Source organism: Bufo bufo, chromosome 3 (genome assembly GCF_905171765.1).
Source record: "Bufo bufo chromosome 3, aBufBuf1.1, whole genome shotgun sequence".
Classification (NCBI taxonomy): domain Eukaryota; kingdom Metazoa; phylum Chordata; class Amphibia; order Anura; family Bufonidae; genus Bufo; species Bufo bufo.
In genome coordinates this window covers 675,910,725-675,932,118 of record NC_053391.1, presented here as the reverse complement: position 1 = coordinate 675,932,118, position 21,394 = coordinate 675,910,725, and the positions used below count along the sequence as shown (strand labels likewise).

At 42.8% G+C, this 21,394-nt stretch overlaps 1 protein-coding gene across 2 annotated transcripts in view; it reads right to left on the bottom strand.

Moving 5' to 3' along the window:
• DLG2 (discs large MAGUK scaffold protein 2) overlaps nucleotides 1-21,394 on the bottom strand; it is a 1,330,756-nt gene that overhangs the window by 447,123 nt on the left and 862,239 nt on the right. The window contains exon 6 of one of the 2 annotated variants that reach the window (XM_040426389.1): nucleotides 235-318. In XM_040426389.1, the coding sequence (XP_040282323.1) occupies nucleotides 235-318 (84 nt within the window). The remainder of the gene's footprint in view (nucleotides 1-234; nucleotides 319-21,394) is intronic. The other variant, XM_040426390.1, reaches the window with a different exon arrangement.

Sequence of the window (21,394 nt, the reverse complement as noted above, 5' to 3'; positions counted from 1 at the left end):
CGGGTTCGCACCAATTCACCCGCAACGCATCCGGAGCAAATCCGGGACGCCCGTGTGAAAGAGTCCTTACTGTACTGTATCTAACTACTAGAGTATAATAATACCTTCCTGAACAAATATATGGACTGGACTTAATTATCTGTTATCGATCTGAATGAATTATTCGTTTTGTTACCACAGTTTATTGCCATACATTATAAGAATAACGCTAGTGTACTGAACTGATTGTCTTACCGCGTTTTCGTGGAATGGAGTATAGCTGACATAAGGGATTGTGTCCAGAGTATCCGTATTCACAATGATTGGTGCAGGACTGGCCTAGAAATACAGAAACATGCATTGGCTTGGTCAAATATAGGTAAATGTATAGAGAAATAAACATGATAACCCCTGGAGATAGATATACAGATATACAGGACGGAACTTATTCTTATCTTATGCAATTTTTCATAGTCATACAATGTTTTTAGCTTTGTTGCCTGAACAGATCTGCGCTACACACCGGGAACACTGGTATAGAGTGATTAAAGAAGTATCTACCATTACAACCATATTTATTATAGCTCTAATCCATCTAAATCAGAAAAAAATTAACCAAATCCTTTTTTTGTAGGCATCCTCTCTTCTTCACAGATATGTGTCTCCATGGTTACAGACTACAAACAAACCTTGTGTAGTCTGATCTAGCATTCCTATATAAGGCTAGGTCTACACGACGACAGGTGTCGCGCAACGCAATTTTTATAATGGTAGTCTATGGTGTCGCACTGCGACATGCGACGCGACAGTTGCAGAAAAATCTATTTCAAATGCAGTGCGACACCATAGACTACCGTTATAAAAATTGCGTCGCGCGACAAAATGTTGCGCGACAAATGCCGTCGTGTAGACCTAGCCTTACTGCCTTCCATTTGCCTTCTCCTCTACTATTCATTGCAAAATCAGAAAACATAAAACTGTTCTCCAACGTGTAGCAAAATGACAACTTCTAGCTGCTTTCATCGTTCTCTGCCAATGCTAGGAGTTGTAGTCTTGCTACCAGCTGAAGACTTCTGGCTGGCTATCCACTTTCAATTTATATTGCTGCAGCCAGGAAAAACATAAAAATCTAAAGATAAGAATAAAATAATATACATTTTCATAAAAAAGTTCAAATATAACAATTGTGGGCGGTCGTGTGGGCGTCACTTTCCGGGGAGTAACTTCAGGAACAGAAGTCACAGAGGGAAATCAAAGTGAATGTAAAAGGTGAGAAAAATTGCTAAGTAAAAAGAAACACTAAAATTTCTACACTTTTGCTAAAGTAACAAATTACCCAAAATAGCATAATAGGGACAACTGCTTAAAGGGAACCTTCCTAAAACTGAAAGGACAATTGCTAAGTTAGGACTATGTCACATAGGTATAAGCAATGATCACCAGCCTCCCTCTATGAAAGATATAGGGGGTAGGTGATTATGGACTGGGAGACCAACACACAATCCCCTCTGCTTTAAAGATTATTGGCGATGGTTGAAACTTCCTACCATCAGATATAGTAGGAAGAGCAGCTCTTGAGCACAAAGTGCTGCTGCAAGATTCAGTAGAAGCAATGTAGATGTTATGATCTGTGGGGAGGTGCAATTTAAACCAAGGATTGCTCCTTATGAGCACATTTCTGCAAGATCAACCCTATTAAGCTAGGTAGACTGCCTTCAATATCCCAGGTTCATCCAGGTTATTTACTTCACTTGTTTTACTATTATGGCCGATCGGCGTACGTTAAAGCGAAGAAGGCATCAGAAGCAAGCAAACCTGGCTTAAAGTGGGCCATGGCATTTTGGCTAAAGATACTCGAGTAGTATCACACCAAGGGTGGAGAAGACAGAAGTCTCAATGTGGTTGTCATCCAAGGGTCTGCATACACCAGGAGTCGGCCAACTGCTGACAATGGAAGATCTTAACAACAGAAACTGAGATCCTAAGATCAAGAGGCAAAGACCAAGGGGCATGCATGACCTTTGAGGCAGCGTCAATGCCTCTTTGTCACCCCACTAAACAGTTTTTGTTTTTTTTGGTTACTTTTAATCCCTATAATGCGATTTATGCATACATACTGTAATTAATCATTTTGGTTCAGCAGATTATGTTAAAAACATACTTTAAAAATATGCAAATTACCTTGCTACCAGCAAGTAGGGCGGCTACTTGCTGGTAGCAGCCGCATCCTCCTATCCTAAAGACGCCCCCTCCGCATGTTGATTGACAGGGCCAGCGGACGGGATCTCTCTCTGCTGGCCCTGTTTGCATTCAAAATCTGGCGCCTGCCCCGTACCTGTCTTCAGTTGGCGCAGGCGCACTGAGAGAGCGTCCCCCTTCTCAATGCGCCTGCGCCGGGTGTAGATGTGACGTCATCGGCGCAGGCGCATTGAGGATGGAGCGGCCGAGCAAGCGTCCGCCTCTCAGTGCGCCTGCGCCGACTGAAGACAGGTACGGGGCAGGCGCCAGATTTTGAATGCAAACAGGGCCAGCAGAGAGAGATCCCGTCCGCTGGCCCTGTCAATCAACATGCGGAGGGGGCATCTTTAGGATAGGAGGATGCGGCTGCTACCAGCAAGTAGCCGCCCTACTTGCTGGTAGCAAGGTAATTTGCATATTTTAAAAGTAAGTTTTTAACATAATCTGCTGAACCAAAATGATTAATTACAGTATGTATGCATAAATCGCAGTATAGGGATTATAAGTAACAAAAAAAAAAAAAAACAGTTTAGTGGGGTGACAGAAGCCCTTTAAACCAGCGGGAGTCAGGTTGTGTTTACACGCTTCAGCGGCAGCGCATGGACAAGACTCCCCCCACCCGTGGTCGCCAATGCCTTTATGTGATAGATAATAGATTGCAATCGTTACGGTTTATATGTATTGTAATGTATTGGTCGTTAATTCTAGCTATGGAAGGTATGGCTGGCAGGAACAGGACTAACCACCGTATTCCTGCACTCTTGGAAGGAGTAGTCTAGCCCTGCTTCCTGAGGGGAGTTCCAGTCTAGATAGTGGGAGAGTAAGGAAGCACATGCCAGAGCTCCTACTCCTAGGAACCGTGTCTTCTGTGAGACCAACACTCCAGAGAGATCAGCAAAGTCAAGAATACAGCTTCAAGAAAGTGTCAGTGCAACAAGACAGCAGAGTGATCAGTGAAATACACCTTTACAGGCACTGCTGCAAGGTGCGGGACTACAGCTCAGACACCACCACCTACCTAAACAATCACCAGGCAAGTCTAAATTCAGGATTGTATCTTACAGTGGACACCTATATCCTTAGGTGCCTGTGAGTGCCGATCAATTTCCACACAACCAGCCACCCTACCTCCTCATCTGGTGCCAGACTGTACACTTTTTCTTAAAGGGGTATTTCCATCTGAGACAATCGGACCATATTGCTAGGATATGTCCCCATTGTCTGATAGGTGCAGGTCCCACCACTGGGTTCCAGCTATATTGACAACGAAGCAAGGAAAGTGGTGGTTGGAGGACCCCGGGTTCCCCAGGGTCTGGCCACCACCAAGAGCTCTCCCCATAAAATTGTATGGTAGCGCACCGCGCATGGGTGGCCACCGCTCCTATTCACTTCTATAGGCCCGACAGAAGTAGCCGAGCAAGTGCTCAGCTATTTTCGACGACCTCATAGAAAGCCACTTTCAGGGCTCTGTTCTTGGTGTAGGTGCGGGTCCTAGAGGTGGGACCTGCGCCTGTCAGACAATGGGGGAATATCCTAGCGATATGCCCCCATTGTCTGACATGGGAAAACCCCTTTAATACTGCTGGATGTGCCACGAGTTATATTTTGCACTAAGTAAAGAGATACTGTTATACGTTCACTTCTGGCCTGATTCTTCAAACTACCTTTCCACTGCACCAAACCCCAGGGAGCAACGGCCTGAAGGAGTGCACCATGACACAACACTTCATCAGGGCCACTACCACTCCCATCCTCTACATCTGCTCCTCAGGGGCTTGCTGCAGATAAATAGATAGATATGAGAGAGATAGATATGAGAGAGAGAGTTATAATGAAATTGATATTATATAGATAGATATGATATAGATAGATAATGGAATATATATTATATAGATAGATATTAGATGGATAAGTAGATAGATAGATAGATAAATAAATAGATAATGAAATAGATATGAGATAATATTAGAAAGACAAACAGGTAATTTAGATATCGATATAACAAAGTATTGCTTTCCTATAAATGACCTAAATACACATTTTTTGTGGGATAGTAGGACGCCTTTAAATCTGATTCTTTTTGCTGTCTCACACGAGCTACAAGTCAAACTGTTAATAAAATAAACAAAATAATAATAATAAAAATGAATAATAATGCATGAAAAAATACATTAAAGATAAAACGAAAACCAACAAAAACTATAGATAGATAGAAATTAAAACAAACATTAAAAATAAAAAAAATTGTCACTCAACTGTTTCTGTTAAAGGAATAACTTGAGTTGTTGTATTGAAACCCACAGATAACACATTGTAACGTCCCCAAATTGCAGTGACAGACTCAGCCCCACTACATCTATATAAGTACAGCAGAGCTCAACTTGTTACATTACTTTTTGGGACTACACTATTCAAGCACTGTAATAACGCAGTAGGCTTAGCTGCAGTCCTATGTAAAACCAGAGAGAACATATTGAGATATCACAAGTATCTGAGCCCAACGACAAACCCCCGCACTACTCTGTACTTACTTGGACTGGACGGAACCATCCTTGAGAATAAGGACACGGTGAGCAAGAATCCCTAGAAGAACCTGCCTCTTTCTCCATGGCCAGAAAGGGACTTTTCTGACCTTTGCCCCAGCGAGCAGAAGTCCTTGGTTTATTGTAGGGGGATCCCATGGGTAGGTGGCTGTCAATATTTGGAGTATTCGAATAAAATCCAAGCGGGTGGTTCTGCCAACCACAAGCACAATGTGGATCGCACATAATTTTTTGGGAAAAAAGTTGAGTTTCGGTGTTTCTTTAGGTTCCCTCAAGTCTGATGCTTATCTACGTGTGGTGGACATGACCGGCACAGCGACCTGGACTCTCTAAGTGAAGAGTTGGGTCTTGCTGAAGGTCCTTTTAGAGCGGTTCCTCCATGTGAAAAGCATGGTGAGGGCAGCACAGCAGCATGGGCACGCTCGCTTGTAGCTCTCTGTCAATACATGAGTCAACTCACAGCCCAAGACGACAGAATCGCTGCTCCAGGCTGAAGCAATCAATGCTCAGCACAGCTGGGATACCAGACCATGCTATGTTCAGGAACTGAAATGCATCAGTGAAAAACAAGGGAGGGGTGGGGGGGATTCATTTTGTAACCTTTAAAAAAAAAATGCCACGGTCCAAGGCTCGCCATGATACAAACAGCCTGAGATGAACAGATTTCCAACGAGATGATGAGCTTATGCAGAAAGAAGATACATTTCTGAAGGCTATGGAAAACATTTCTTAAAGATCACGGTGCTCGGGAGCAGAGTGACTGAGATTCCAGTGTCACAATGAATCTGTCACCAAAAAAATCACTGGACGCTAATTGCAGGGAGAAATTTGTGGCGGAGGAAGCAGCAAAGGACGGATTTTATAGTCTCCTTGCATTCGCTTCCACCATAGCCAAAACAGTAAACATACTGTACAGCCATAAGATCAAAACCACCTGCCTAATATTGTGCACTAGCTTTATTGCCCTGTGGGAACTGACACTTTTCTATCATCACCACCAGGAACTTTTACAATTTACTCTACAGTAGTTTTTCCGTGGGATCGGACCAGACTGTCTAGTCTTCACTCCCCATGTGTGTGACCTGTTGCCGTTTCACCGGTGGCCCTTCCTTCGATCACTTTTGATAAGTACTAACCACTCTATACCGGGAACACCCCAAAAGACAGGCCGTTTTGGAGGTGCCTTGATACAGTCATCTAGACATCACAATTTGACCCTTGTCAGATCTTTACGTTTGCCCATTTTTACTGCTTCCAACACCTCATCTTCAGGATAGGTTGGTCATCCATACCAGATTGGCACCCCTGCCAACCAACCTGCTCCTCGTTTCAGACTTTTCTCGTGTGGATTTGTCCTTCCCAGTTTAACATGCTGGATGTGATGCCTGTGTGTCCAGGATGCTGCTGCCTTCACTAGATCGCATGTATCAGTACAGCTTTAATGCTGGACGGATTTCAGATGACAGGGATCTCCTTCATTTGTCTTGAGAGTTTCTGATGCTGAATAGTGTATGATTCCTCATCACTCTACCTGCAGAATCTGCTTTAGGAGATCCCTTCTCTCTTTACACAGCCTGTCTCACTCTGCATGTATGTATGCTCACTATCCATACTCCGATGGTCTGCCCTCTCTGAAGACTTGGATGCTTTCTTACTTCTCCTTACTCTGATCTGCTGTATAATCCTCCTACCCATCTCTGCTGCTATCCATAATAACAAGAAAAGACAGTTGAAATCTATGTTAGAAGCCACAGGACAGCCAGTCATGTGAAGGAGTTACACAGATCCTACGGCAGAAAAAATACAAGAAATGTAGACTATTTAGAAAGTTGGTTAAAGGGTTATCCAATTTGGACATTTATGGCAAATCAACAGGATATGCTATAAATGTCATATAGGTGAGGATCACACCTCTGGAACCCCTTTTTATCTCAAGAACCGGGCCCAGATGTACGCCAGTGGCAATGTAGAGAAGGCTTCTCGCTGTTTTCGGACTTCTAAAAATACCCAAGTACAGTAAGTGCACCTGGCTGTTATCAGAAGTCCCATAGCAGTGAATGGAGATAGCTGCTCATGCATGATCTCCTCTCCATTCCTAGTGACGCATGATGACGAGGTCCCATTCTTGAGACACAAAGGGGCCCGAGAAGAGGCACCTGCACCTATTGGACATTTATGGCATATTCTCTGGATATGCCATAAATGTCTAGATGTAAATATCCCTGTAACCTCGCATTTAGCATGTAATGGAATTTAAAATCACCAATCAGGAGAACGGGGATCAAGTGACCAATTTCCCCAGAAAGAGCCGAGCGCCGGTCCTGTGGATGTCATACTGTAAAGGCTTATGCTGGGAATACCCCTTTAAAGGGGCTGTCTGCTTTGTACAATCCCAGCTTGTTCGAAGGATGCCTGGAAGATGATCACAAGGTGTCTTCATGCTGGTGTCCCCAATGACCATCTGTAATCTGTGAAGTAAACTGACAGCAAGTGTTTCGTTCAACTGTAGCGCCTCCACAGGGGAAATGAAGCATTGCACAGTTCTCACTATCTGACAGCAAGTGTTCCGTTCAACTTTAGCGCCTCTACAGGGGAAATTAAGGATTGCACATTTCCCACTGAACTCATTGGCTCCTCCAAAGAAGGAGCCAGAAATATTTTCCTACAGAACAAGTTTCATTTTGTGTGTAGTGGCTCCTTTAAGGTCTTGATAAAGAAACTGAACTTTGGAGCAATTGGAGCTTTAAGAAGAGTCAATCTGTTTATCTCTGTAGTAATTGTGATTTCTTTCCCATCACAATACAATAATGTCTTACACATCACCCCGCTATGAATAATTGAACGGTTTGCTATTAGGAACACAAATGATGTAATATCCTTGGCACGGGCAGCAAACTCGTACTGACTTGGCAATAAAACGTCTTCTATAATTGCACTGCGGAGGATCTGTACATTGCTAGGGTAAGAAGATTCCTACGTATGTTACTGCCCCGTTAATTGCTGGTGGGGGGCTTATATTGCCTTCTGACTGGGTATTCATTGGCCTTAAAATCTGCAACAGGTCCCCCCATCTACTGTGTTTTTGTGTCTTCTTATGTGGAAGACTAGCCTTTAGGGTCCTTTAGGCTTCAGGTGCAACTGTTACTTCTGCACCTCCTGGGGTGGAGTACAATTTGTATGTTGGCATATAGCAGTCACCACTAGGGGGAGCTTACTGTTTTAGTGTTGAATTCAATGCATACATCTGTATGCAGTGAGCTCCCCCTGGTGGTGGCTGGAGACAGACAGAATTTTATTATGTAACTCTATGACTGTTTGAGAGGGAGCAGGAGATTTGAAACTCCTTTAGTCTCCAGGTGCTTATCTTCCTTCTGCACCTCCTGGGGTGGAGTACAATTTCTATATTGGCTTACAGAAGTCACCACTAGGGGGAGCTTAGGATCTGACAGTTTTATTATTGCATTCAAAGCATAAATCTTTATGCAGTGAACTCCCCCTGGTGGTGGCTGGAGACAGCCAGAATTTTATCATGTAAGACTACTTTCACACTTGCGGCAGAGAGATCCGGCAAGCAGTTCCGTCGCCGGAACTGCCTGCCGGATCAGGCAAAATGTATGCTAACTGATGGCATTAGTAAGACTGATCAGGATCCTGACCAGTCTTAAAAATGCCTGATCAGTCGAAAAAAATGCATTGAAATGCCGGATCCGTCTTTCCGGTGTCATCCGGCAAAAACGGATCCGGCATTTATTTTTTCACCTTTTTTTCAGTCTGTGCATGCGCATACCGGAAGGACGGATCCGGCACTAATACATTCCTATGGGAAAAAATGCCGGATCCGGCATTCAGGCAAGTCTTCAGTTTTTTTAGCCGGAGATAAAACCGTAGCATGCTACGGTTTTCTCTTTTGCCTGATAAGTCAAAACGACTGAACTGAAGACATCCTGATGAAAACTGAACGGATTACTCTCTATTCAGAATGCATGGGGACATACCTGATCAGTTATTTTCCGGTATAGAGCCCCTGTGACGGAACTCTATGCCGGAAAAGAAAAACGCAAGTGTGAAAGTACCCTAACTCTATGACTGTTTAAGATGGAGCTCCCTTAGTCTCCAGGTGCTTCTCTTACTTCTGCACCTCCAGGGGTGGAGTACATTTTCTATAGGGGGAGCTCAGGAGATTATAGATATATTATTGAGTTCAATGCATAAATCTAATGCAGTGAGCCCCCCCTGGTGGTGGCTGGAGACAGACAGAATTTTATCATGTAACTTTATGAGCTTTTGAAAAGAAGCAGGAGATTTGTAGCTTCATATTAGAAGAATGAATCTCCAACCCCTAAAAAATGTATTACCCTATCATTTTTAGCCTTTTCAGAACCATAATGGTATCGTATAGAGTCCTATTAATGCCCACCCCACATTAACTCTTAATGCAATCTTATATGATATCCTGTTATCCAATTTCAGGGGTGGAGCTATAAGGAGTGGGCGGGCCATGTGTTCCAGTTGCCTGGTTGGACAGAGGAACCAAAAAGAAGCTGACAGAAGTGGACAGAACTGAAAACCTGATAAAAACGCTATGGCGTTCCACCACTATAAGTGAATAATGTTGAACATATATGGCCCTTTCCTGAAAAATCTATAGCCGATAATCCTCTAGCCGAACTTTAGTTGATGGTTCATGGCATCCATTTCGACAACAGTCTCCTATATGCGGTCAATAGTCCCTCTTCTGGTCTCCTGCCATATTTTCCTTCATAGACATGTGGTAGCGATAACCTTTTTAGCCAATTTCTGCATTGACGTCAACATGAAATTCATCTGAAGACAATTGAAATGTTTCACAAAGATGTGGAAGACCAGGCTGAAACCTCTCACAACCTCAATTGAAGGTTAGTAAAACCCAGATTGTTTTTGAGGTAGGAAAAAGAATATAATGTGAAAGACACAAAGAAAATCAAGGAATTAAATTGAAGTCAAATGACATCTGCAAATAACCAACAAGGCAGAAACAGTAAAGGAGACATCAGGTACGTCATTGGATGTGTTAACCATCTGTGCATTCAAGACCACAATCACACAACTGCACTTATGGAGGGCCATCACATCACAACGGTGCTCCTGACACATGCAGTCCTGCCCTCATAGGTAGATAGGTGTCATGGCGGACAGGATACAAGATACACAGAATATCAACAAATAAGTGTCTAGGCAAGAAGCTGGGGATACAGTTCACCTCCTGACAAATCCCTACCAGCTCTCCCTAGACTTCTATGCCCACGTTCAGACCCTGAAGGTGGGAATAAACGTGTCCTCGTGCCTAGGCTGAAGATTCCCTAAAATCCCTGAGATGGTGAAAGGGGGAAAGAGGCAGCCTACTCCCTCAGACCTGGAGAAGGCAGGAGTCTCTCTAACAGCCTAGACAGACAACCACAAGAAAAACAAAACCAACTTATCTTTTACTGAGCAGGAACAGCAAATCCTTCCTTCCTTCCTCTGAGCCAGACAGAAGCTATAACCCACACAGGACACTGGGAGTGGGCGTAATTTAAACTCAAACCAACGACCCCACCCAGTGCACCTGAAGGGAGGCGGATATAGCTCAACTCCAAAACAAAAACCAAAGGCTACACACGTGCTGCTACCCTGGCAGACCTCCGCACATAGCCTATGCAGGGCATGACAATAGGTCACTGCCTACCACAATATACAGCACACTCTTCTTCTGCTGTCATTATTTTAATAATATCATCGGCTAAAGTGTGTTCTTTCCATTCCACACTCATGAAACCTCATTTGCTCTATTCTAACTAATATCATCATACGAGAGGAATGGTCATTCACTCATACAAGATTCAGCACACTCCTCTCCTGCTGCTGTAATTATTTGAAGCATGAGATGACACATGCCATAGATAACATTATTCTCACTAATATCACCAATTCCTCCTACAGTATACAGCACACTCCTCTCCTGCTGCAGTAATTATTTCAATGATTGTATTAGTATAAAAGTGTCATTTCCCAGCTAACCTCATGAGATTGCCCCATAGATAGTACTATTCTCACTAATATCATGAGTCAAGAGGTCACTGTCTCCTTCAGTATCCAGCACACTCGTCTCCTGCTGCTGTAACATTTTCAATGAATATATTAGTTTAAGAGTGTTATTTCCCAGCTAATCTCATTAGATTATCGCTGCTGTAGGTAGCACTATCTCACCAATATCATCACAAATAAGCAGGTCACTACTTCCCACAATATCAGCACACCCCTCACCTGCTGCTGTCATCAATCTCAAGATCAGTTTAGCTGAAGAATGTTCTATCCTCACTCATTGTATCAAACTGCCCTTGCTGCACGCTAACCTTTCTTCAGCAACATACTGTCATTACATAAGAGGACTGGTCACTGTCTCTGTCAAAGCAAGCGCACTCCTCTCCTGCTATGCTCATTATCCCAGTGAACTAATTGGCTTCAAGTACAAGGTCTAATATTCCCTCATTCATTTTATGACACTGCCACATGAACTGTATTCTCACTTACAGAACATTATCAATGGTTAAGTCACTGTCTTCCACAAGATCAACACACTCCTCCTCTGCTGTATTACTATTCTGATTGACTGCGTAGTTCTGATCCTGCATAGTTCTTTCCTGAAGACACCTAATTATTACAAAATGTTGCAAAATACACATTTATGATGAATCTGTCCCTTTAAAATAACATATTATAAAGAATTAGTATAACGATCTACTAACCTACTAAAGGGATGCTTAGATACCAGGGCAATGATCAGCACAATGACATCAGTTTTATGTTCATTTTCTTCTTTATAGAGCTCGAGGTAATCACCATTCTCCACAACATTATAATTACGTGTGCCCAAAGGCAAAGCCCCTTACGGTTGTGACTCAACGGACATGGTCACCTCCTGGCTAATGACTACATCCCAGTCACAGAGCTTTAACAGATACTTCACTAGATACTTTGTTATTAGTCGACCGAGCGGGCAGAGTAAATGCCACTGGGCCATAAAACGCTATTGTTATTGTGTAATGCACTAGATAACAGTTTTGTACACAATGGGAACAGTTGTTTGTATCACTTCCTAAAAAGAACATGAATTCACGGTGGGAAAAAAATCTCACAGGAACTATAAGAATTACTGGGGCGGACTACGCAGCCAGTCCGTAGCCAAAGCCAGTAGGGAAATCTCATATACTCTAACAGTAGACAATCATGTAAGCCATGTCTCCCTAAAGTCCTAGATTCAGCTAGACAAATGCACATAGTCTTCTCATTTAGCCATGTCAGGAAAGGTCAAAACAACTTGTAGGACCATTGGAATTTGAAGCGTGAAACACTTGAGAGGTAGTGCAGAAACATGGAGTATTTGGAAACGTACTGCACAGTGAAATAAACTTTTAGAGGTTGAGCAGGAACATGGAGGCTTTAGATACCTGCTTCAAAATATAAAAGCAAACTGGAGAAGTACATCATGAGCAAGGAGAATCTGGAAACCTGCTGCACATTGTATAGCAGGAGCATGGTGAATGGAAACCTGCCGCACATTGCAGGAAAGTGGAGTAGTAGTGCATGACCATGGAGAATTCAGAAACCTGCTGCATGGTGCAAGAAACTGGAGTGGTAGTGCAGGAGCATGGAGAATTCAGAAACCTGCTGCATGGTGCAAGAAACTGGAGTTGTAGTGCAGGAGCATGGAGAATTCAGAAACCTGCTGCATGGTGCAAGAAACTGGAGTGGTAGTGCAGGAGCATGGAGAATTTAGAAACCTGCTGCACAGTGCAAAGTGGAAACTTTCAGAGGTTGAGCAGGAACATGGAGGATTTAGATACCTGCTGCCCATTTCTAAAAGCAAAGAGGAGAAATATAGCATGAGCATGTTAAATGGAAACCTGCTGCACATTGCAGGAAAGTGGAGTAGTAGTGCATGACCATGGAGAATTCAGAAAGCTGCTGCATAGTGCAAGAAACTGGAGTGGTAGTGCAGGAACATGGAGAATTTAGAAATCTGCTGCACAGTGCAAGAAACTTAACAGGTATTTGTAAACCTGCTGCAGAGTACAAAAGACCTGGAGAGGAAATCCTATCTGCAGTCCCGCCATTCCCACACCGATGCCCCAATGCAGGCGGACTCCAGTCCCCACTGGACTGAAAGTGGCTTGGTACCAGGCTCGGACTGGCCCACCGGGGAGGCGGGGGATTCCTCAGTGGGCCCCCAGTCTCCTGCGCCCAGAGATTAGACTGAGGAGTAATTATTTCTCTTGTTTCTCAGGAGAAATAATTATTGTAGCCACTAGGTGGCAGTATGGCACAGTGATGCTGCCTCCTACTTGTGTACATTGTACAGGAGGCCCCGCGGTATCTTCTAAGCTTCCGGGGCTGCTGGCAGTGAAGGAGGTGAGAACATGTCTGGCCATCCTCCTGCCCTCCCTGCTGTCAGGAAACTGTGGCTGCGGGAGAGAAGGACTTCTCTGCGGTGCTGGGCTGTTTTCTCAGGTGTGTGACAGTAGTGAGCTGTAGGAGACTGTAAGGAGGAAATATGGGATTTGTTTATACCAGACACAGACCTATGAATGTGTACTGATCTCTGCAGAGTTCAGAGTGGCATTGGAGGGACTCTGCCCTAGGCTCCCCCAATGCCTCTGCTTTAGGTGCACCCCCATTAGTGCCACAGCTACAGATGCCCCCTAATGCCCTCACTCTAAATGCACCCCTAATACCTCTGCTCTAGGATCACCACTATTACCCTGCCTCAGGTGACCCTAATGCCGCTGCTCTAGGTGCACCCCCATAAATGCCCCAGCTCCAGATGCCCCACTCTAAATACACCGCTAATATTGCCTCTTCTTCAGTTACCCCTGCTCCAGGATCCCCGCTATTACCCTGCCTCAGGCGACCCTAATGCCTCTGTTTCAGTTATGACCCTCCGTTTGTGCCCTTTGCTCACGTTGCTCCTCTAGTATCTTTGCTAGGGCTTTGCTAAAGGTTATGGACCTGCAAACGGGGTTGGATTATGCCCGAAAAATTCTGCACAGTGCATCATATTCTCCAGTATTGAAACGTATGGTTTACATGGCGGCAGTGATGATATTTCGTATACAGGCATCACTGATGCCATGTAAAGAGATACTGGTGGTGGAGTGGTGGAGGATTTAAAGGGGTTGTCCAGGTTTTCAAGTTATCCTCTCCACACCATAGGGCATAACAATATGATTAGTGGGGTCCAATTCTGCGACCCCCACTGATCCCAGAAACGAGTCCTGTTTCCCCTTTTTGATGGTGTTATAGGCCACACATACGCCCTGGTGCTCCATTTATTCTCTTTGGGACCACTGGAAATAGCCAGCGCTGTACTCTGCCATCTACAGCAACCCCATAGAGAATGGATGGAGAGGCAGGGTATAAGCTCCACCTGCCACTCAATCAAGAAGGGGGATTAGTGGGGGCTCCAGCGTTCAGACCCCCACGGATCACTTAGTTATCCCCGATAACTAGAAAAGTGGACACAGGCCCTTTAACAGGCGAACATTTCTATTTTAGTTTGACACATATTTTAGGCCAGATTTTAAATTTTTTAAATTTTTTTTTACACCCAAAGAAAACCTTTAAGGATAGGGAATGTGAAAAGGTCCAACAGCTATGACACAACAGGTGATAAGTGTCTGATTGATGGGGGTCTGACTGCTGAGACCCCCATGATCAAGGGAACGTGGTCTTAAGACCCTTGTGTACATAGATTGGCGGTAATGTAATTGAATGTCTCTTTTCATGATCAGTGGGTGTTCCAGCAGTCAGACCCCAGCAATCTGATATTTACAGTCAGGTCCATAAATATTGGGACATGGACACAATTCTAACATTTTTGGCTCTATACACCACCACAATGGATTTGAAGTGAAACAAACAAGATGTGCTTTACCTGCAGACTGTCAGCTTTAATTTGAGTGTATTTACATCCAAATCAGGTGAACGGTGCAGGAATTACAACAGTTTGCATATGTGCCTCCCACTTGTTAAGGGACCAAAAGTAATGGGACAATTGGCTTCTCAGCTGTTCCATGGCCAGGTGTGTGTTATTCCCTCATTATCCCAATTACAATGAGCAGATAAAAGGTCCAGAGGTCATTTCCAGTCTGCTATTTGCATTTGGAATCTGTTGCTGTCAACTCTCAAGATGAGATCCAAAGAGCTGTCACTATCAGTGAAGCAAGCCATCATTCGGCTGAAAAAACACAACAAACCCATCAGAGAGATAGCAAAAACATTAGGCGCGGCCAAAACAACTGTTTGGAATATTCTTACAAAGAAGGAACACATCAGTGAGCTCAGCAACACCAAAAGACCCGGAAGACCACGGAAAACAACTGTGGTGGATGACCGAAGAATTCTTACCCCGGTGAAGAAAACACCCTTCACAATAGTTGGCCAGATCAAGAACACTCTCCTGGAGGTAGGTGTATGTGTGTCAAAGTCAACAATCAAGAGAAGACTTCACCAGAGTGAATACAGAGGGTTCACCACAAGATGTAAACCATTGGTGAGCCTCAAAAACAGGAAGGCCAGATTAGAGTTTGCCAAACGACATCTAAAAAAGCCTTCACAGTTCTGGAACAACATCCTATGGACAGATAAGACCAAGATCAACTTGTACCAGAGTGATGGGAAGAGAAGAGTATGGAGAAGAAAAGGAACTGCTCATGATCCTAAGCATACCACCTCATCAGTGAAGCATGGTGGTGGTAGAGTCATGGCGTGGGCATGTATGGCTGCCAATGGAACTGGTTCTCTTGTATTTATTGATGATGTGACTGCTGACAAAAGCAGCAGGATGAGTTCTGAAGTGTTTCGGACAATATTATCTGCTCATATTCAGCCAAATGCTTCAGAACTCATTGGACGGCGCTTCACAGTGCAGATGGACAATGACCCAAAGCATACTGCAAAAGCAACCAAGGAGTTTTTTAAGGGAAAGAAGTGGAATGTTATGCAATGGCCAAGTCAATCACCGGACCTGAATCTGATTGAGCATGCATTTCACTTGCTGAAGTCAAAACTGAAGGGAAAATGCCCCAAGAACAAGCAGGAACTGAAGACAGTTGCAGTAGAGGCCTGGCAGAGCATCACCAGGGATGAAACCCAGCGTCTGGTGATGTCTATGCGTTCCAGACTTCAGGCTGTAATTGACTGCAAAGGATTTGCAACCAAGTATTAAAAAGTGAAAGTTTGATTTATGATTATTATTCTGTCCCATTACTTTTGGTCCCTTAGCAAGTGGGAGGCACAGATGCAAACTGTTGTAATTCCTACACCGTTCACCTGATTTGGATGTAAATACCCTCAAATTAAAGCTGACAGTCTGCAGGTAAAGTACATCTTGTTTGTTTCATTTCAAATCCCTTGTGGTGGTGTATAGAGCCAAAAATGTTAGAATTGTGTCGATGTCCAAATATTTATGGACCCGACTGTATCACCTATCCTGTAGATAGGTGATAGGTCATTATGGTAGGGTAACCCTTTTAATTATAATGTAGTTTATGTACAATATGAGGAGGTTAAGATTTGTTAAATTTCATGCCAGACATTTATGCTTAAAGGGGTTAAAGTGTTTGTCTCACTTCAGTAAATGGCATTTATCATGCAGTTAATACAAGGCACTTGGCACAAGTGATTGGTGTGCGCTGCATGTGTCTTGTTTCTGACTGACTTAAGTGCAGGATATCCATATATGTGTAACTTCTGCCACATGTATGTCTGTGCATGTTGCTGTGACTGTCCGCCATCATACTTCATCTGTAATATTTCTGTTATCACTGTAAGGGCTCATGAACACGACCGTTGGATGTTTTGCAGTCCGCAAATTGCAGATCCACAAAACATGGATACCGGGTGTGTGCATTCCACATTATGCGGAACAGAACGGCCGGCCTCTAATGGAACAGTCCTATCCTTTTCTGTAATGTGGACAATAATAGGACATGTTCTATCATTTTGCAGAACGGCCATGTGGACATACAGACACGGAATGCACACGGAGTCATATTTTTTTTGCGGCCCCATTGAAGTGAAGGGAACGGTACGGACATGGGAAAAAAAAAAGTTTGTGTGCAGGAGCCCTAAGGTGGGCCCCTGGAATCAGTTACACTGGTGGGCCCTAAGTACCCCAGTCCGACACTGCTTGGTACCACTGTGGCCAACCAGTGACCTCAGTTGTCACATATACTAGAACGACACCACCATTCCAACCATTAATGTTGTCGGCTTCTAAGCCAGACAACCCGTTTAAGGAATAGTACATTTCAGTAGAGAGTGTGGCTTTTTTCAGTTTTGCAACTGAACTTTATCATTTCTGTGTACGCCTCTGCCTGAGGTGGTCTACAAGGACCCCTTTTGAGCTATGCAGGTTACAGGGTCCAGTCAAGGATGCCCAAGTAAAGCTGTAAAATTGGGCTTATACAGTAGGACTAAATAAGAAATTATCTGGAGAATATTGGTTCCACTATCATAAACTTATACTTGGTTTTTCACTTGTAAAATGTAACATGAGAAAAGAAAGGCAGTCAATCACATAGGGGTGTGCCATTAACTGCAATACATTACAGCGTGTCAAGCTGATTATCTTTTTTGTTTAAAGCTTAATATAATAATTCGCATTTTCTACACTATGACAAACCACTGTGCCACTCAAGCGTACTAAACCGTTTAGCCTCTCATTAAAATAAATGACTTCGAGAGACTGACTTGTACTCAAATGAAATCAGTAAGACATCCACAAAATTATGTTACACCGTGTTGTCATTACTCATGTCATACAAATACAATTTAAATCAATTTGCTGCCAACCAGTAGTAGACAGACCCCCCTCATCTATATTTCATGTCCAGCTGAGGAGTTTGATATTTTAGTCTTACAAACTAGAACAATAAAAAACTTAAATGTCTTATAAGAATATAACTACTAAAATACTGCTCTTCTATGTTCAAGAAAATATTATAATACTGCCTCCTATGTACAAGAATATAACTACTATAATACTGCTCCTATGTACAAGAATATAACTACTATAATACTGCCTCCTATGTACAAGAATATAATTACTATAATACTGCTCCTATGTACAAGAATATAACTACTATAATACTGCTCCTATGTACAAGAATATAACTACTAATCAGTTTCTATGAGGAGGTAAGTTCTAGACTTGACAGCGGCGAATCAATGGATGTCGTATATCTGGACTTCTCCAAAGCATTTGACACTGTACCACATAAAAGGTTAGTATATAAAATGAGAATGCTCGGACTGGGAGAAAACATCTGTATGTGGGTAAGTAACTGGATCAGTGATAGAAAACAGAGGGTGGTTATTAACGGTACACACTCAGATTGGGTCACTGTCACTAGTGGGGTACCTCAGGGGTCAGTATTGGGCCCGATTCTCTTCAATATATTTATTAATGATCTTGTAGAAGGCTTGCATAGTAAAATATCAATTTTCGCAGATGACACTAAACTGTGTAAAGTAATTTACACTGATGAGGACAGTATACTGTATATATACTACAGAGGACAGTATACTGTATATATACTACAGAGGACAGTATACTGTATATATACTACAGAGGACAGTATACTGTATATATACTACAGAAGACAGTATACTACTACAGAGGGATCTGGATAGATTGGAGGCTTGGGCAGATAAGTGGCAGATGAGGTTTAACACTGATAAATGTAAAGTTATGCACATGGGAAGGAATAATGCAAGTCACCCGTACATACTAAGTGGTAAAACACTGGGTAACACTGACATGGAAAAGGATCTAGGAATTTTAATAAACAGCAAACTAAGCAGCAAAAACCAGTGTCAGGCAGCTGCTGCCAAGGCCAACAAGATAATGGGTTGCATCAGAAGGGGCATAGATTCCTGTGATAGGAACATAGTCCTACCACTTTACAAATCGCTAGTCAGACCACACATGGAGTACTGTGTACAGTTCTGGGCTCCTGTGAACAAGGCAGACATAGCAGAGCTGGAGAGGGTTCAGAGGAGGGCAACTAAAGTAATAACTGGAATGGGGCAACTACAGTACCCTGAAAGATTATCAAAATTAGGGTTATTCACTTTAGAAAAAAGACGACTGAGGGGAGATCTAATTAATATGTATAAATATATCAGGGGTCAGTACAGAGATCTATCCCATCAGCTATTTATCCCCGGGACTGTGACGAGGGGACATCCTCTGCGTCTGGAGGAAAGAAGGTTTGTACACAAACATAGAAGAGGATTTCTTTACGGTAAGAGCAGTGAGACTATGGAGCTCTCTGCCTGAGGAGGTGGTGATGGTGAGTACAATAAAGGAATTCAAGAGGGGCCTGGACGTATTTCTGGAGTCTAATAATATTACAGGCTATAGCTACAAGAGAGGGGTCGTTGGTCCAGGGAGTTATTCTGATTGCCTGATTGGAGTCGGAAGGAATTTTTTATTCCCCTAAAGTGGAGAAAATTGGCTTCTACCTCACAGGGTTTTTGGCCTTCCTCTGGATCAACTTGCAGGATAACAGGCCGAACTGGATGGACAAATGTCTTTTTTCGGCCTTATGTACTATGTTACTATGTTACTATAATACTACCTCCTATGTACAAGAATATAACTACTATAATACTGCTCCTATGTACAAGAATATAACTACTATAATACTGCCTCCTATGTACAAGAATATAACTACTATAATACTGCTCCTATGTACAAGAATATAACTATTATAATACTGCTCCTATGTACAAGAATATAACTACTATAATACTGCTTCCTATGTACAAGAATATAACTACTATAATACTGCTCCTATGTAAAAGAATATAACTACTATAATACTGCTCCTATGTACAAGAATATAACTACTATAATACTGCTCCTATGTACAAGAATATAACTACTATAATACTGCCTCCTATGTACAAGAATATAACTACTATAATACTGCTCCTATGTACAAGAATATAACTATTATAATACTGCTCCTATGTACAAGAATATAACTACTATAATACTGCTTCCTATGTACAAGAATATAACTACTATAATACTGCTCCTATGTACAAGAATATAACTACTATAATACTGCCCCTATGTACAAGAATATAACTACTATAATACTGCTCCTATGTACAAGAATATAGCTACTATAATACTGCTCCTATGTACAAGAATATAACTGCTATAATACTGCTCCTATGTACAAGAATATAACTACTATAATACTGCCCCTATGTACAAGAATATAACTACTATAATACTGCTCCTATGTACAAGAATATAACTACTATAATACTGCTCCTATGTACAAGAATATAACTACTATAATACTGCTCCTATGTACAAGAATATAACTACTATAATACTGCCTCCTATGTACAAGAATATAACTACTATAATACTGCTCCTATGTACAAGAATATAACTACTATAATACTGCTCCTATGTACAAGAATATAACTGCTATAATACTGCTCCTATGTACAAGAATATAACTGCTATAATACTGCCTCCTATGTACAAGAATATAACTACTATTATACTGCTCATATGTACAAGAATATAACTGCTATAATACTGCTCCAAGGTGTACGCTGTGTTTTATGGCTGTTGTCAGGAATGAACAAGGTGTACGCTGTGTTTTATGGTTATTGGAGCACTGGGCGGAGCCTGCGTTCTATAGTTGTTGTCAGGGACAAACTGGGTTGAGCCTGAATTGTTTGGCAGTTGTCAAAGATGAACTGAATGGAGCCTGTGGCTGTTATCAGAAAGGAAAATGGTCCAGTCCCTTGATCAGCACCTCCGGCACTCCAGCTGTTCTGACACTACAACTCCTATAGGACTTAGAAGAACAAGTGTGCACACTGGGAGTTGTAGTTTCACAGCAGCTGGAGTGCCGAAGGTTGCTGACCCCTGGTCTAGACTAATAGTAGGAGTCACATTGAAAGACAGAAACATGCAATGCAACAATTAACTGCAATATAGAGTACAAAATTGCATAATAATAACAAGTGCTACACTATAAGTGCGAGATACTTGGCAAATCGTTTTGTACAAAATTATTTGAGCCCGTCTGCCGAGCGTCTGCGGTTTGGTATGTGCTGACTGACCCCCTTTTTTGGTTTTTCTTTGCAGTTTGTACTGGAGGTGTGGCTGCCTCCTCAGTCATGCACTCCTGACCACCCTGTCTGCCCTATAGGCTGATTTTAATTAGTGTTAGTACATAGTCAGGCCTGCTCCCCTTCACTCACTGAAGCCATGGCACCAGGAGTGGGATAGTTTGTGGACTCTCACTGCAGTCCTTGGTAGCCATTTGGCGCCGGTGATGTCGTGGAGTGGGCCTGCTGTGTAACCTACACTCCCTGAAGTGTATGGTAGCCGTCATGGCACCTAACAGGTAAAATTATCGTAGGTATGTGGAACCTCACTCCTTGAAGTGTATGGTAGCCGTCATGGCACCTAACAGGTAGAATTTAGCGTAGGAACCCGTCTAACAGAGATCGCCTTGACGCTCGGCAGACGGGCTCAAATAATTTTGTACAAAACGATTTGCCAAGTATCTCGCACT